The following is an 18,307-nucleotide window of genomic DNA, read 5'->3' as shown; positions in this document are numbered from 1 at the left end:
TTTTTTTTTTTTTTTTCTTTTTCTTTTTTAGGTAATCTCTATACCCAATGTAGGGTTCAAACTCACAACACCAAGATCAAAAGTCACATGCCCTACAGACTGAGCCAGCCAGGCACCCCAAAACAGAAGAATGTTTTAATGTATATTTAGATATCACAGGAAAATCTACACTTAAGAAGCTAAATCTCTGAAATATTGGGTGTGAATACTCATACAATCTGGAAAAGGTATATACAGCTTCAGAAATAGCTGCCTTTTGCTTAACTCCAAAGGCTAAAGAAACTTGTCAAAAAAACTTAGGGGTAAGTAACACTTTCTTTGATCTTCAAAACAGAAAAAGTGGACTGAATTTCAGTCCGCTAAGTTCATTTGTTTTAAAAATAATCACTAACACAGAAATAGATTTTAAACCCCAGCAAAAACAGCAATTACTTAAGCCTAATCTTAGGTTCCAAAAATTCTGCAGCAGGCTCTCAATGCAAAGTATAAAACTACAATCTGAAACACACGTAAAACTCAACTGAAAACAGGCCAGCTTCATTACTTAATTTGCTTTTCAGCATTTTATAAAATATTTAGCATTTTGCATCTCTGTTAATTAACAGAGCCCAACCATCTAAATGTAGCGATTTTTGGATACAAGAAGAGTAATTGTATGCAAACTGACTGGAGCAGTACTTCTGAAACTGCTGCCACATGGGCCCCAATGACACACACAGGGAGACCACACGCCACTCCTAAGGTTTCTATTTCTTAGGATTAAAGCCCTGGTTTAGTGTCTAATTCAAGCACAACTTTTCTCTAAAGCTCCATTTTAAACACGGTCCAGCGCAGAATATTCAATGTTTTGTTGATTAATAACTATACACAGCCTAGTATGTTCTCTTTAATGTAAAACAAAGCCACACAAAAAAGTTAACAATTAACTGACTGAAACAAACTGTTTAGAGACAGGCACTAAATATTACTGATGTCACCAACAACACTGATACCGAAAAGATTCGACTTCTGAGCTGCTCAACTTCTGAACTGCTGAGTGAATTCAGACAGAACACACCTCACTCCCGATTCCAGTCTGACTGCTCTAATGGCAGCTCAGCTTAATCTTACTGGTGTCATCAAAGAACATGTACTTTCAGAGACTCAAGTGGACCCAGAAACTGCCAGGGTTCCTGTACCTGTCTCCATACTGTATTTTGATCATATCTCCCAGGGGAGATCTCATTTCAAGATCAACTAGGTCTTCTTGAAACTAATAGAGGGCACATATTTAGGAATATTGCATTTAAAAAGGGAGAAAAAATGAAAAAGAAAAGAAAAAATAATTCAGACACATCTTAAGGTTTATACTCCAAAAGGCAGAATCAGAAAGATAGAACATAATTTGCAACCATTAAAATCGTATGTACTGGCTTATTTCCACCAAATAAATAGCTCAATAAAAATTTCAAAATCAGAAATTCAGTTTAACAAAGATTTTTAAAAAGTGTATTTTCCACATGTAATCTATTTAACCTTCATGACCATTTCAGGTCTTAATGCCTGCATGTCAATGTAAAAAAACTTTTATCTTCGCAATTTCATGTTTAAGGGATTGTAATGATCTATCTGCATACAACTAAGAAAGCACAATCTTAGAAGCCACCTGGGGTCTACATGCAAAGTTGGGCTTCTTGGATTTGGATCTTTCTAACAAGAGGTCCCTGACCTAAGGAAGCAATCAGCTCCATACATTTCAGTACAAAACATTTTATGACTTAACCATCCAACAACAATTCCAACCAAGTCTCTATACTCGCATTCAACTGCTTTCAAATATCCCATTCGACAAGTGTTTCATGATGTCCCACCTGGAAAAAGTACGTTCAAGCTTTCCTACACCTCAACCAACCAAACTTCTCAAAATCTTCACTAGCAGGTGTGGTTAAAGCCCAGGTGCTAACTGATTAGGTAAAATGCATTTTTTACAGTGAAAATGACAAGCCAGCCCCACGACTTGGGAGATCTGAGGGCCATCTGTTGTTAAAGGCCCTGAATTAGATCCCCGCTACTTAATAATTATATGTGGCTCTAACAACTTCCTACAATACGTTATATGACATTCTAAATATTATTCCTTAGGTCAATTGTGACCTGTTCTGAATGTGTTAAAGAAGAACTCCTGAGTTGTACTTAGCTCAGTATAACTTAAGAGAGTACATCTCAAACTTGGAAGAGGAGGGAACATGAGGGCATTACCTATAATCCCTTTGAATTCTTGTGTTTATCATAAAATTATGCACGTTTTACAATCTTCCCTCTAGCAACTCTGTGCCTATTTTTTTTTAATTCTTTGTTAAACATTTATTTATTATTGAGAGACAGACACAGAGTGTGAGCGGGGGAGGGGTAGAGAGAGGGGAAGACACAGAATCTGAAGTAGGCTCTGGGCTCCGAGCTGTCAGCACAGAGCCCGACACGGGGCTCGAACTCACGAACTGTGAGATCATGCCCTGAGCCGAACCAACTGATCAGTCGCCTAACCAACTGAGCCACCCAGGTGCCCCCGTGCCTGTTTTAATACATACAAATAACATTTACACAATCTTACCAGGGAAATTCTATTTTTTCCCTCTTAACTGTCAAAACAATGAATATTGTAAGATAACAGGCTATGTTTGCCCTAAAATTCCATTCAAAGTTTTAGGTGTGTGTTTTTGTTTTGTTTTAAAATAAAGCTTTACAGCCCATATGGGACTTGAACGCACAACCCTGAGATCAAGAGTCACATATTCTACCAACTGAGCCAGCACCCCTCAAAGTCTTAGTCTTAAAGTTGGTCTCAGCTACATAATGTGACTGCCTAATTTAAACATTTCTCCACAAATTTACTTACAAGCTGCCTTAAACTGGAAGGTTCCCAAACTTGAATATGTGAATTCTGAACCATTAGGCTGGGACAAGGTGAAAGGTCTGCACTATAGGTGGTTCTGAAACAGGATAAACACTGACCGAGCCATGCCTGAGAAGACTTCCTGCCTTACAACAGGTCTTACAGGTAGATTCAAACTAATAAAATGTCCCCTTGAAACTCTCAATGGGTCACACTCTTAAGATTTAGTCCTGCTTTTCTTTGTCACTAAGCTTTCAAGGTCATGGAAACTAGGACAACAGATCTAATTTGTGCTGGGCATAACAGAAATAAAAGCAGTCTAACTAGTCCCTCCGATCAACGTAGCAAGTCGTCTGTTTCTTAATTCAGGGTAACTCTGATGTCATTCTCCAAAGAACTATCTCCTTATCTCATTCAATTCGATCCTTTTGGGAAGACAGGACTCAACAAAGGGCCAAATTGTGCCTTTCAGCCTCTTAGAAGTCAGCATTTCTCCCTTAAAGAAACAGAACAATTTTCACCCTCCCTAACCAAAACAACATAATTTTATTAACTTGAAAAACAAATATAACCAGTCTTTAAAACAGAAGACATTGGAAGTATGTCAACAAATAAAGTTGGAATAGTGTCCCAATTCAGGGTAAGATGTGACCTTTTCATAAGGTGAAATATAAATCTTACTAAAAATTAGCCTCCTTGTCTCTTACCTGGCCCTATCCATGCTGTTACTTCAATCTGCATGCCAAAGAAAAGTTTTCCTTTTGATGCAGTCAATGCTTTTTCTTGGTCCTCTTGCTGCCGAAAGAATACCAAACCATACCTCTCTTCTGAAGTTCCATGGATCTGCACTGACGTCACCTTTCCAAATTTCTTAAATTCATGGAAAAGGCCATCTTTAAGGCTTGTATCTAAATCGCCACCCAAAAAAACAAGGTGCTTATTTTTCTAGTTCAGTTACAATTCAATTAAAACAAGCTACAAAATCTCTGGCTTGATTTTTGACCTAAGTTTTGTTAGCATATGAACCTTTTAAATAAAATAACTAAAATGGTATTCATAATTTTCCTCATTTAAAATGTTAATATTTTGAAATGGGTTTCCTATCATAGTTTATATCCAAAATTATTTCAGATAACACAGGACTCCAGGCCAATATAATAAAATTAACTGAAAATAGCATTTCTATAATTCACATCAAATTTCCCCTAATATCAAAATACTTAATCCAGTAAGTGTATTTACTAAAAACTAAACGTGTTTTCTTCATGTAACACTCACCACACAATCTTTGTATATGTATATACAATGGGCACAATAACGTATACATGTACATATATATGTGATATAGTAAATACAAATAACATGCAAGCTTCATACACGTAACAACCTAGAAACTACATACAGTTATGATAATCCCTTGCTTTTCCTTACGTGGCATTTAAATAGTAATGAACCACAAAAAAGAAAGCCTGCTGTCACTACAAGACAGAATTTAAGTTGCCCAGCCTCATATTCCCTAACGGTAGCAGAGGGGAAAGTACAGTAACCCAAAACTTTACCTGTAGAGCGTACTGGGAGATTCTGAACCTTGATTCCAAAACTTTTACGCGGCTCATCTTTCTCCAGGGATGAAAGCAACTGGGAAGTGGGTGCTGGCACTGCTGCAGATTGAACTGATCGGGCTGGAGAGTCACCACTTGAACTGCTGCTGGAGTCAGTGCTGCAGAAGGGCAAAAAAAAGACAAACAGAAAATGAATACATATAAAATTTCTGAAAAATCAACAAGTGGCAATAATTACAAGCAACAATCTACATTTTAGGTCTGGGATTTCTGGACACCCTCCCCTCTCTCCACACTCTATTTCACACCCCCCCCTTGGAAGGCAGTACAAACACTGGCCTGAGACTGTGGAAGCAAAAGTAACAATCTTCTACCACCACAGTCCCCCAAAAGACAAATGTTGTATTCTGTGCAAAATGTGAACAACGTTTTCCAAATGAAGTTAAGCCTGTAAAGGCAGTTCATTTAAAGGTGGTAATAAAAGAACAGTGAATTGGGATGCCTGGGTGACTCAGTCCACCTAGTGGTTGAGGGTCTGACTCTTGGACAGGGGCTCAGGTCATGATCCCAGGGTTGTGGGATGAAGCCCTGCGTTGGGCTCCATGTGGAGCCTGCTTGAGATTCTCTCTCTCGCCCTCTTTCCCTTTACCCCTCTCCCCCCCGATAGTGCTCTCTGCAAAAGGGAGGAAGGGAGGAAGGGAGGAGGAAGAAAGAAAAAAATTCTTTTTTTTCTTTTTTAAAACCATGGTGAATATATGGGTTTTGGATTCAGAGACTGCAATTCAAATCCTGACTTAGATGTAGAGCACATATCCTTGGACAAGTAACTTCACCTCTTGCTAAGCCTTAGTTTCCACATCTGCAAAATGGAAATAATAGAAGTACCTATCTTGCAGGGTTATGAAGTAAAATAACCCACAGGTTTACTGAGTTTCTACTCTGACAGCAATCAACAAGCAAAGTGGCACTGCTGTTACTACCGTCGTCACTACTACCGCTGCTGCTACTGCCACCACCGCCATCTCAGGGACATCTTAATTTTGAAGAAAACAAAAACATCCAAAATAATTTCCTAGGTTTTTAATTTTTAAATATTTGAGGGACTAATGAAATACTACGTAAATTACTGGAGTCTTGTTGGTTTAAGCTCTTTTCTCTGTAAGAAATGTGAGAAATGAGTCAATGAAACTGAATTTATTACTCTTCAGTTTGATACAATCCTCAAAGGGGGAGACAGTTGAAAGACAAGGAGAAAACATTACCACATTCAGATTAAGAGAGAGAGATACCGAAACAAATTTATGATGTCTGAGATCTGTATGAATAATAGGAAAGTCTCTTTTTAGCACCAGACGAGCAAAGACTGCCATGGTTTTGTTCTAACATCTCAAATATATTAATAAAAAAGCTATTTACAGGGTCTGCTATTTAAAGGTTTCTGAAATTTTGCTTCACACTCTTCCCCTCCCTACTGTGGAAGCCTTATCTTTTAAGCAAATAACTCTGGTGGGAGGGGGGTGGTTAATCCACCTCGAACACACTAGAGGGAAGACCTGATAGTTTTTGTCATTTGGGCTAAAACTGCAGCTCTCACAGCCAATACAATCTCTAAACCAGCCAGATAAGTAAATCCAACCAAGGAACTAAGGCAAATTTGCCTTTGCTTTTTCAAAAATTAAGAAATGCTGTAAGAAAACAGAGTACTATAACTAAGAACATACACAACATTTTTACTTAGCTCTCATGTGCTAAGGCAAAAATGAAAGCTTGATAAGGTTATCAGAGCACCCGTAAGTTTAAAACAGAAATAAACCAAAGCCAGTAAGATCCAAAAGGACATATCTGAGTTACAAAATATGAACTACTAGGGATAGAAGTCTCAAGACAGAACCGCAGATTGTCACAGCCAGGCCTCCTATACATGACTAGGCTTCAGTTTTCCCTATAAAAATAATTTTTTTCCTAGATCATTCAGTAAAAGCAGGGCTACTAGCACCAAGTGATGTTCATTCAAATTAAGGGTTAATAAAAGTAATCTTCTATTTTTAGCACAGAAGGGAAAAAATGCTTGTTTTATGTATTAAGTACTCCAAGTAATACAAGATTACTGACTAGGCCACCATTTGATTACAGTATAGAATATGTTATGACTTATCAACTTAATTCCAATGAATCACAAAAAAACCATTAAGGAAAATAATTACAATTCTACTGATATTATAAACACCAAAAATTCCTTAGCAACAGTGGGTAAACAAATATGGGTAAGAGTAGAATTTCTGCCATTGAAACAATCATGAGGCAACAAAAACCAAGTTCTAGATAAGTCTGTGTTATAAAAATGGAAAACAAGGTGACCAATGGGAACAATGACTTTAAAGTACAAAATAATGATAGAAATTAGATTTGTCATAAATGCCACCGCAATTTTGGTGAATTCCCTGCTACCACACTAATTTTGAAACAAGATGTAGAATTTAACTGGCAGAATTATCTGCTGACCAATTTGAAGTGGTAACTACAAAAGGGAAAGGTTTTTAAAGCTTTACAAAACCTTACAAAATGATAAAATGATTCAACTTTTGAGTTCACATTTCAATATGCTAACCTAATCTGCAATGTGCATTTCCAGTGTGGTCTGTTAAATGTACGATGGATTTTAAGATCATGAATCAAAATGGGGGCACAAATTTAGACCCCCAAGTATTTTTCAGTTCTACTAAATTGACAGAAGGCCCAAATGCCCAGAAGCCTGTGTCATTTTTTAAATTTTTTTTTAATGTTTTATTTTATTTTTGAGAGAGAGAGAGAGACAGAGCACGAGAGGGGGCGAGACAGAGACAGAGAGGGAGACACAGAATCTGAAGCAGGCTCCAGGCTCCGAGCTGTCAGCACAGAGCCTGATGTGGGGCCCAACATGGGGCCTGAACTCGGGAATGGTGAGATCATGACCTGAGCCAAAGTCGGATGCTCAACCAACTGAGCCACCCAGATGCCCCAAAGCTGTGTTGTTTTTAATTTTTAGAAAATTCTTATTTTCATAATTTTGCTAAAACAAAAGAATCACCAGGGCCCTGGGGGGCTCAGTCGGTTAAGCATCTGACTTCAGCTCAGGTGATGATCTCAGAGTTTGTGGGTTTGAGGCCCACGTTGGGCTCTGCACTGACAGCAAGGTGCCTGCTTCGGATTCTCTGTCTTCCTCTCTCTCGGCCTCTCCCCCACTCACACTCTCTCAAAAATAAACAAACAAACAAACAAACAAACAAACAAACATTAAAAAAACAAAAAACAAAACTGAAGAATCACAACGTTCACCAAAGCTTTCTTGAAAGCCAAAAGTAGTTAGTCAGAATCTATTCCAATCTAAATTATCTTAAAGTAGTAGTGATATTATCAGCTAAGTTTTAAGAAAGTGAATTTTAAATTCATAAAGCCACATCAATATTACATTTTCAACATCAATATTACATTTTCAACATCAATATTAAATTTTTTAATGTTTATTTATTTTTGACAGACTGTGAGCAAGGAAGGGGCAGAGAGAGGAATGGGGGACAGAGGGTCCAAAGCAGGCTCCATGCTGACAGTAGTGAGCCTGATGTGGAGCTCAAAGTCACAAATTGTGGATCATGAAGTCGGATGCTCAACAGCTGAGCCACCGAGGTGCCCTCAACATTAATATTACAATTCAACATCTAAATGGTAGAACTGGGGAAAAAAAATAACCCACAGTTTAAAAGAAATCTAGTTATACTGTTCTTAAACACCTAAGACAAGTAGGCTAAATTACTTCTTACATGTGCGCAGAATTTTTCACTAAGATTACTAAGAAAACTAAGAAGTAGATCAAAAAATTTCCACAATGAAGAAATACAACAAACAACTAGTTACTTGACAATTCTTTTTTTTAATGGTAAGTATCTTTATAGGAACCATGTTTTACCAATAAAAGGGAAAATAAAATGCAAAAATTACAAAAGGCAATTTATCAGGAAACAGATAAAAAGCAATGAACATAAAGGTGTACTAAAGGGCACCTAGCTGGCAATGCAGTTGTACGAGCAATGATTAGGAGTGCATGAAAGCAGGTGGCCTACCAACACAACTATATGGAAGATACTGGTTAGTGCCCAGGTAAGAACCTGTGACAGGGCGCCCTATCCTTTGCATGGAGGCCACCGCTTGAGGAGAAGCCCACCTCCCTGAGCCCTGCTGGAACCCTGCTGCCTCCCTCCAACTGCCTCACCCAGCTGGACCAGCTCTGCTCCAGTGCAGGTATCCACATCAGTGAACCATTCCCCTGTGTGGGGAGTGGCACCTACAGCTCTAGAATCCCCATCTCACAGGTCTCTCCTTGCTGTGTCTACAGGGCCTAGGCTTCCAGGGAAGGGACAAGGCCCTCTGGCTGAGGGCAGTAGCTCAGGAACCTCGATATAACATTAAGAGAACAGAATCTGGAATGCCAGGATTCATTAACCCCAAATTACAGTGTCCAATAATCAACTATCCCTATTCCTACAGCCATTTTATACACAGAAATACAGTGAACACTTGACTCAACACTGAAAATGTCAAGGCACTGGGTATACTATTTATAAAATGACTCAGGGCTAAATTTGCTCATACACAAGAGTAGCATCTAATGACAGACATCAACATCTGTATCCCTGTATTGGTAAACACTTGATTATTATAAATATTTACTTATGTTGGTTTTGTTTTTTTTAATTTGGGAGAGAGAGAGAGAGAGAGAGAGAGAGAGAAAGAGAGAGAGAGAGAGAGAGAGAGAGAGAGAGAGAGAAAGAGAGAGAGAGAGAGAGAGAGAGAGAGAGAGAATGCAAACAGGGAAAAAGGGCAGAGGGACAGAATCTCATGCAGGCTCCACGCTCGAGGTGGGGCTCAACCTCACGAGCTAAGCCGAAATCAAGGGTTGGACACTCAACCTACTAAGCCACCCAGGCATCCCTATGTTGGCTTTTTGGAAGCTCAAAGATTAAAAAACATTTAACCAAGTTAAGTCAAGAAACAAAAATCTGGCATAAATGGAAAAAGGAGCAATTAAAGCAACTAGAAAACTCTTCAATTAAAACAGTTAAGAGGGTCTATTTGTTAAATGCAGATATAATCTCAAGTGCCAATTTTCCAACCACCTCTCTTCTATCAGAAAGCTAATAATTTTCTCTCTACATAATATACAAGCTTGAATCAGTAAGGAAAAAGATGCAAAATGCAGCTTTTCCATCAGGCTTTGGCAATTCAAAACGTGCCCACTGTCCTCATGCTTCCATGAGATGAAGGGGAAAATCATATAATTTCTTACTTAGATGGGATGTGTTACCACACCAGGTAATAACCCCTCTGTATCCGATGTCTCATAGGTCCAAATGTTCAAGATAATCATGGCTTTTTAGTGCAGCAGTTCTTTCAATGGGGGTCCCAGTATCCTTTCAGGGGGTCTGTGAGGTCCTCCTTACTTCAATTACACATCTGTGTGAGGCCAGATCTTCATATACTTCACACACACACAAATTATAATAACAGTCTGAATACAGAGTAGTTATGAGAATCTGTCTACTTAAACCAGACTTTAAAGAGATTAGCAAAGATAAATAAAAAAACACCAGTCATCTCACTATTTTTGGTTTTAAAAAATAGTTGTATCACACCAGCTGAAGCTCTAAAATTGGCTAGGGAAGTTCCTCCCCAGAAGCAGACATCATCTTGAGGTGAACAGCTCCCCTAGGATCAGGGATGAAGATCTTCATCTTCAACATGAAACCTTTATTCCTTTTGCCTTTTCTTGCTTTTTGCTTTTCTTTTGCTTTTGACCCTACTTGCCTTTTCTCTGTTAATGCACAGGAAGACAATGTTCCTTAACTCTGGCGATTGTCACTAAATCTACCACTAAAGCCACAAAACTGCACAATAAAAATCCTTAGAATTTCTTCCTAAGGCGGTTTGAGATAACAGAAGTGCTTTAGATTACTTATGGGCTGAACAGTGTACCACAGCAAAGTACCACACAGGTACTTTTTGCTTGTACCTGGATCAACACCTCTGGTATCACAGCACATATCAGAAATTGACAAACAGGCCACCTAGCTAAAACAGGCTGATGCCCCTCCAGGTACATTCTTTAATTTATTTGACTTCAACTGGTTTGGCTCATAGGGTCCTAAGGAGCATATTTCAATCTTTGGCATTATACAACTGACAGTCATTATTGCTGTCTCCCTAATGGGCTATATATATTCTCTCAAGGGTCTTAAATTCATGTTTATAGCCATCAGCAGCACATCAGATGGTCTCACCAGGCTTGGAGAAACAGAAATGAGATGCAACACCAAAATGAACAGCAAAAACAATTCTTTCATGGACTTGACTTCACAACCTATGGGTTTTTGTGAGAGTGGCATTAATACTAAATTTTTAGTTCCACTCTCACTTATTAGAGGATGACCAAAAGTGGGGGGTGGGGAGGGGAGTTGTTAAATTAATTAAAGAAGGAGGCCATTAGACTGAGGTGGTTCTAATACCTTAAACAGGCTATGTAAGCAAACCAAAACCTAAGCCTGTACATGCCTCAAGGTTAAGAAATCAAATACAAAGACAGCCCATCACAAACAGACAAGGAAGCTTTTCCAAATAAGGCAAATGCAAAGATATAACTGATCAAATGATTTCCTTGCTTTGCTTCCACACCTTTTCTCTATTAAAAGCCTTACCCTACACCTCCTGTTGGTGGAGCAATCCTAACCACTTCTGGTTTGGCACTGACCAATTTAAACTGATTTTTGCTCAAATTACTAAGAGAAAGAGAGAGTGAGAAAGTCCTATCAAATGAAATAAAAAACAGAAGTTTCAAATTAAAAGTCTTAATTTCGAATATGGCAAATGTCAATAAATACTACAATAAACAAAAGATAATACTTTCAGAATATAGAAGGATCCTGAGCCCAGGAAGTAAAACAAAACAAAAACAAAAAACAAAAAAGCCACTAGTTTAATAGGCAGTCTGATGTGATCCCAATTCCATTTTCAACTCTACCACTTCTAATGTACCTGAGTTAACCTCAGTATTATAACTCTGCTTTTTATAAGAAAGGGGAAAGAAATACTCAACTGTGTGGTCTAGAGTAAGATACCTCTTTTTGTCTCTCTCAGCTTTAATTTAGCTAGTGAGTCACCAGATCTCATGGCCTTCAAAGGTCCTGCTAACTCTAGGGGTCTATGCTACACCACCTACCTCCAGCCACTCCTCTCTGATAGCTCCCAAATACCTATAGCATAAAGTCCACACTCTTCAACAAGGGAGAGAGGATCCTTTACAACTTGGACCCAAACTAATTTTCTGACTGATCCTTCTCACTCCCTTGTCTTGACCCTCTTACCCCACCCACTAATCATCTATCCATATAAGAGCAATGTATCAGGGGACACCTGGATGGCTCAGTCGGTAGAGCATGCAACTCTCTGGGGTTGTGAGTTTGAGCCTCAAGCTGGGTGTAGAGATTACTCAAAAACAAAATCTTTAAAAAAAAAAAAAAAAAAAGAGCAATATATCAGTTTCTAGTCATGGGTATCTTTTTTTTTCTTATTAGACATTAACTCATTGGTTAGATTACTTCCTCTCTACTCCTTAATTTTCTTGTAATGTAAACGGTGATACTTGTGAAGGTTGTGGTAAGGGTTTAACAAGTTAATGATTATAAAAGGCATAAGTACTATGCCTAGCATACAGCAAGCACATAAGAGCTATTGCCCATACCATTCCTATTGAAGGCACTTATATTTTTTAATTTTTTTTCTTTCTTTTTTTTTGTTTTTTTGAGAGACAGAGAGTGTGAGCAGGGGAGAGGGGCAAAGGGAGAGAGAGAATCTTAAGAAGGCTCCGAGAGAATCTTGAGAATCTTAAGAAGGCTCCACACTCAGCTTGAAGCCCAAGGCAGGGCTTGATCCCACGACCCTGCGATTGTGACCTGACCCAAAATCAACAGTGGGATGTTCAATCAACTGAGTCACTCAGGCGCCCCTTGAAGACAGCTTCCTGTCCCTCCTTGCCTGCCCTGCCTTCAAGAATCAGCTCCAATGTTAACTGTCTTCTCTGTAGCTGTTCCTGACATCCCGCTCCACCCCACTACATTCACTGGTTTCTTACTTTTACTATAACGTCTACCTCAAACTTCACTCTATATTGTAGCTACTCATTTTTGAAAAACCAATAATGAATTCATCTTTGCAAACACAGAACCTAGTATGGTGCCCGATACGTAATGGATGTGCCTGTAAGAAATTACAGATTGGAATTGTGAAGATGAATGAAATTAATACCTAGGAAAGCACACCAAGCTCCATAAAATGAAGGTATTAACTAAACTCAGTATCAAAGAGTAAAATGAAATTTCTGTTTTTTTAATTTGTAAAATTTTTTTACAGTTTATTTTGAGAGTGACTGAGCACAAGTGTGTGGGGGGGAATATGAACATGAATGAAAATGAATGAGAATGAATCCCAATCAGGCTGCACACTATCAGTGCAGAGCCCAACATGGGGCTCAAACTCACAAACCGTGAGATCATGACCTAAGCTGAGACCATGAGTCAGATGCCTAACCTAACTGAGCTACCCAGGTGCCCCAAAATGAAATTTCTGATAAAATATTACTTTGGAGCAAATTCTACAAGGTTATTTCTTTCTTCTTTAATGTTTCACTGTCAGCTCAGAGCCTGGAGCCTGCTTCGGATTCTCCGTCTCCTTCTCTCTCTGCCCCTCCCCAACTTGTGCTCGGTCTCTCAAAAATAAATAAATTTAAAAAAAAAATTAAAAAAAAAGAATGGCTGTTCTAAGTTTCTAGAACTTTAATAATTTTTTTTTAATTTATGTATTTATTTTGAGAGAGCAAGAGTGGGGCAGGGGCAGAGAGAGAATCCCAAGCAGGCTCTGCACTGTTCAGCAGAGTGCACTGTCTGGACTGTTTATTTTTGAGAGAGACAGACAGTACAAGCGGGGGAGGGACAGACAGAGAGGAAGACACAGAATCTGAAGCGGGCTCCAGGCTCTGAGCTGATCAGCACAGAGCCCAACACGGGGCTTGAGCTCACAAACCGTGAGATCATGACCTGAGCTGAAGTCAGATGCTTAACCGACTGAGCCACCCAGGCGCCCCAGGTTCTAGAACTTTAAACACTAATAACCTGACTGAAAAATCACAGAGATCTATAAAAACAAAAACACTGCATGCATTTCATGCATCCTGTTACCTCGACCGTGGGACATTTTTGGTGGTCATAACTGTGGGTGGGGTGAGGTTATTACCTTCCATCTCGTGCACAGAGGCCAAAGATGCTGTTAAACATTCTACAGTGCATAGGGGAGCCCCACGAAAAAGGATTATCCATGAGCAGTGAATAGTCCAACATTGAAAACCCCTGCCTACATTCTTTAACTACTTTCCCTTTTTTTGAAAACCCAACATGCTAATTTTAAGCTCCAATTCAAACATGGGATCCTTTAAAGGAACTGTTCTTATTACTATTACTTCATAAAAATATTTGAATTCCAAAACTTACAGAAAAAAAATGAAGAAAAAAAGGTCAATTTCTGAAAATTAGACTACTCAAGAAGCTGTCACTCAATTCTAGAAAACATGATAAAAAGAGAAACTGCTAACAGCTTTTTACAATATGTGCTTCATGTCAATGACAGAGTCACAATTCTTGTAGAAAAACTATTTTCACGTAAATAATGGGTGAAATATACAACACTGCATCCCATATTCTAGTGAGGTTTACATCAATGGAAAATATTCTATTCATATTAAAATGGTTTCTTAGTTCAATAGCTTTCTTTACTCTCAACCTAGGGATTCAGGGTGGTGGTTTAGTATCACAATCAGATTTTTCCCCACCAAAGTACCATGTTCAGAAGAATTGGTAAAACTTCTATTTGAATAAAGAGCTTAATGGGGTATTTTGTTTTATAAACTTGAAGACATTTTATTTTTTTCAAGTTTATTTATTTGAGAGCTAGAGAGAGAGAGCAAGTGGGGGAGGAGCAGAGAGAGGGAAACAGAAAATCCCAAGCAGGGCTCGAGCTCAAGAACCGTGAGATCATAACCTGAGCCGAAACCAAGAGTTGGACACTACTAAGCGACCCAGGCGCCCAAGACATTTTAAATTTGCCTTTATGGGGCTCCTGGGTGGCTCAGTCAGTTAAAACATCTAACTTCAACTAAGGTCATGATCTCAGTTTATGAACTTGAGCCCCACATCAAGCTCTGTGCTGAGCTCAGAGCCTGGAGCCTGCTTCAGATTCTGTGTCTCCCTCTCTCTCTGGCCCTTCCCCACTCACACTGTCTGTCAAAACAACAACAACAACAAAAAAACATTATGGCGATATCTATATGTATATCTCTAAATCTACAATGGAATACTATTCAGTCTTTAAAAAGAAGCAAATCCTGCCATTTGTAATAACATTGGTGGGCCTAGAGGTCATTGTGCTGGGTGAAATAGGTCAGATAAAGACAAATACTGCATGGTATCACTTATGTGTGGAACTAAAGGAAAAAACCCATATAAACAGAGATGGTGGTTGCCAGGAGGGTGATGGAAGTGGAGAGAGGTTGGCAAAGAACACAAGCGTTCAGTTGTAAGATGAATAAGTTCTGAGGATCTGAAGTATAACCTGGTCACTATAGTATTGTGTAACTGAAACTTGCTGAGTAGAATGTAAGTGTTCTCACCAAAGGAAAAAAAAAGAGAGAGAGAGAAGGTAAATATGTGAGGTGATGGATGTGTTAATTAAGTCAAGTCAAATGTGGGAATCCCTTCACAATGTACACATATATCAAATCACTTTATATACTTCAAATATACTACAATTTTATTTGTCACTTACAGCTCAATAAAGCTGAATAAGCACACATGTGAAAAAATAAACATTAAAAAAATAAAAAGTTTAAACTTGCCTTTAAAAACAATAGAACAGCAAAAAAAAAAAAAAAAATCAGATGCAAAAATGGGCACCTTTGAACTTGAATAGACATTTCTCCAAAGAAGATACACAAATGGCCAAAAAGCACATGAAAAGATACTCAACACGACTAATCATTAGAGACATTCAAATCAAACCACAATGAGATACTACTTCACACTCATTAGGATGACTATTATAAAAAAAAACAATATAACTAGTGTTGACAAGGATGAAAAGAAATCAGAACCCTTATGCATTGCTGATGGGAAGGCAAAATGGTTACAGACACCATAAAAAAAACAGTATGGCAGTTCCTCAAAAGTGCAATTAGCATATGATTCAGCAATTCTACTTCCGGGTAGATAGCCAAAAGAACTGGAAACAAGCAGGTTTACTGCAGTGGTGAAATGGGACCTGTAACATTTTCTGCGAGGCTCATGAAGGAGAGTGGAAGTAACAAGACTTTTCAATATTAGAAACCAAGAATAGTAATTTTAGGTCATTTGCCAAAATATCAATTAATATACTACTTCCTACACTTTGACTTCTAGGGTCTAAAGTAAAAAAAAAATTAGATCCCAAAGGTTACAAGTGGGGTATTTTTGAAGTATGACCGTATTCAAGTGGAGATCAAAGAAGCCCAACTGAAAGAACTGTGGAGTAACAGTGACAACTGGGGACTGAACCAAAGTTCTTTTTAAAAAGGGGCTGTTTTGGAGGTGCTTGGCTGGCTCAGTCAGTTCGAGCCCCACGATGGGTGCACAGATTACTTAAAAATAAAATCAGGGGTTATAAAATAAAATAAAATAAAATAAAATAAAATAAAATAAAATAAAATAAAATAAAAAAATAAATAAATAAAATAAAATAAAATAAAATAAAAAATTTAAAAAAATTTTTAAAAATTAAAAAAATTAAAAAAAATAAAATAAAAAATAAAAATAAAATAAAATAAAATAAAATAATTAAAAAAATTTAAAAAATTAAAAAAATAAAATAAAAAATAAAAAAATAAAAAAATAAAATAAAATAAAAAAAATAAAAAAAATAAAAAAATAAAAAAACAAAAAAAATAAATAAAAATAAAATAAAATAAAATGAAATGAAATGAAATCAGGGGTGCCTGGGTGGCTTAGTCAGTTTAGCGAATGACTCTTGATTTTGGCTCAGGTCATGATCCCAGGGTGGGATTGAGCCCTGTGTCAGGCTTTGCACTGAGCATGGAGTCTGCTTAAGACTCTCTCCCTCTCCCCCTCTCCCCTGCTCATGCGCTCTCTCTCTGAAATAAAACATATACATATATATAAAAAGTTTTTTAAAACTTAAAATCTTTCAAGGGCACCTGGCTGGTTCTGTTGAGAGAGCATGTAACTCTTGATCTTGAGGTCATGGGTTCGAGCCCCACGGTGGGTGTAGAAATTACTTAAAAATAAAATCTTATAAATAAATAAATAAGCAATACGGCTGTTTTGAAGATTAGGATTTTGACTTTGGAGGAACTAAGGTGATTGGCAGTGGAAGGAATTATATGTAAAATTCCTTAAATAAGAACGGACTTAAAAAAAAGGATTGAAAACAGGGACTCCAAGAGATACTTGTACACACACATTCAGAGCATGTTTATTTTTTTTTTAATGTTTATTTTTCAGAGAGAGACTGCATGCACACAAGCAGAAGAGGGGCAGAGAGAGAGGGAGACAGAGAATTGGAGCAGGCTCCAGGCTCCAAGCTACCAGCACAGAGCCTGACAAAGGGCTGGAACCCACGAACCGTGACATCATGACCTGAGCCCAAGTTGAATGCTTAAGTGACAGACACCCACACACCCCATAGCATGTTTAACAGCCAAAAAGTAGAAGGAAGCAACCAAAGTGTCCATCAAAAGAGGACTGGTTAAACAAAGGATAATATCAATATAAAACTGAACACTATTCAGCCTTTGAAAGGGAGGAACTTGAATGCTCATAGTTAAAGACTAGACGGAAACTGTAACTCAAAAAAAGTTAACCTGAATGAACCTTGAGGACATTACGCTAAATGAAATTAGCCAGTCACAAAAGGACAAATCTTTTATGATTCCACTCCCAGAAGATATCAAACATAGTCACGTTCATAGAGACAGGAAGTAGAATGGTGGCTACCAGGCACTGGGGGAGGGAGAATTAGAAACTGCTGAAGGGATATGGAGTTTCAGTTTGGAAAGATAAAAAGGTTATGGAGATGGATGGTGGTGATGGTTGCACAACAATGTAAATGTGTGCTGAAACTACACACTTAAAAATGGTTAAAATGGGTGGGAGGGACATGCCTGTCTCAGTCAGTAGAGCATGACACCCTTGATCTCGGGGTCACAAGTCCAAGCCCCAGGCTGGGTGTAGAGATAGAAATTACTTAAAAAAAAAAAAAGTTAGATGGTAAATATTATGTTATTTTGCCACACACACATACGCCCTAAAAAGTAAAATACAAAGTGAACAGTTCTCTTTATGCCTTAGAAAAAGATGAGAGATTCCAAACCAGTCAATGAAACAGGACACCTGCTGCTTGCTGTCAATAAAGTTCTGCTAAATCAAAGGGTCTCACAACCTGGTTGATCCACGTAAAGTTCCTCAGAAATCATTTCAGAGGGATAAGTTAGCTCTAACTGGTGATTCTGCAACTACTGCAAAAGACATGGGGAAAGCACTATGCGCTCAACTGTATCAATGATAAATTAAGCTCTTTAGAACCAAGGGTAATGAAAAGTTGTCTAAATTCTTTAAATATAGGATACTTACTGAGAAAAACTATTGATGCATTAAAAAATGGAATTGTAGGGGTGCCTGAAGTGGGTCAGTCAGTTAAGCGTCCAACTCTTTATTTCAGCTCAAGTCATGATCCCAGGATTGTGGGATGG

At 38.1% G+C, this 18,307-nt stretch overlaps 1 protein-coding gene across 5 annotated transcripts in view; it reads right to left on the bottom strand.

Moving 5' to 3' along the window:
* The window catches only part of SPEN (spen family transcriptional repressor), a 124,671-nt gene that overhangs the window by 23,591 nt on the left and 82,773 nt on the right, over positions 1–18,307 (bottom strand). For all 5 annotated transcript variants that reach the window (XM_053207582.1, XM_027060319.2, XM_027060318.2 and 2 more), the window contains 2 exons: positions 4,432–4,592; positions 3,580–3,780 (listed from right to left, as the gene is read on the bottom strand). In XM_053207582.1, the coding sequence (XP_053063557.1) occupies positions 3,580–3,780; positions 4,432–4,592 (362 nt within the window). The remainder of the gene's footprint in view (positions 1–3,579; positions 3,781–4,431; positions 4,593–18,307) is intronic.

The sequence above is a fragment of the Acinonyx jubatus genome, chromosome C1, assembly GCF_027475565.1.
Source record: "Acinonyx jubatus isolate Ajub_Pintada_27869175 chromosome C1, VMU_Ajub_asm_v1.0, whole genome shotgun sequence".
NCBI lineage: Eukaryota > Metazoa > Chordata > Mammalia > Carnivora > Felidae > Acinonyx > Acinonyx jubatus.
Note: the sequence above shows the minus strand (reverse complement) of the source record. Positions and strands in the feature narration are given on the sequence as shown.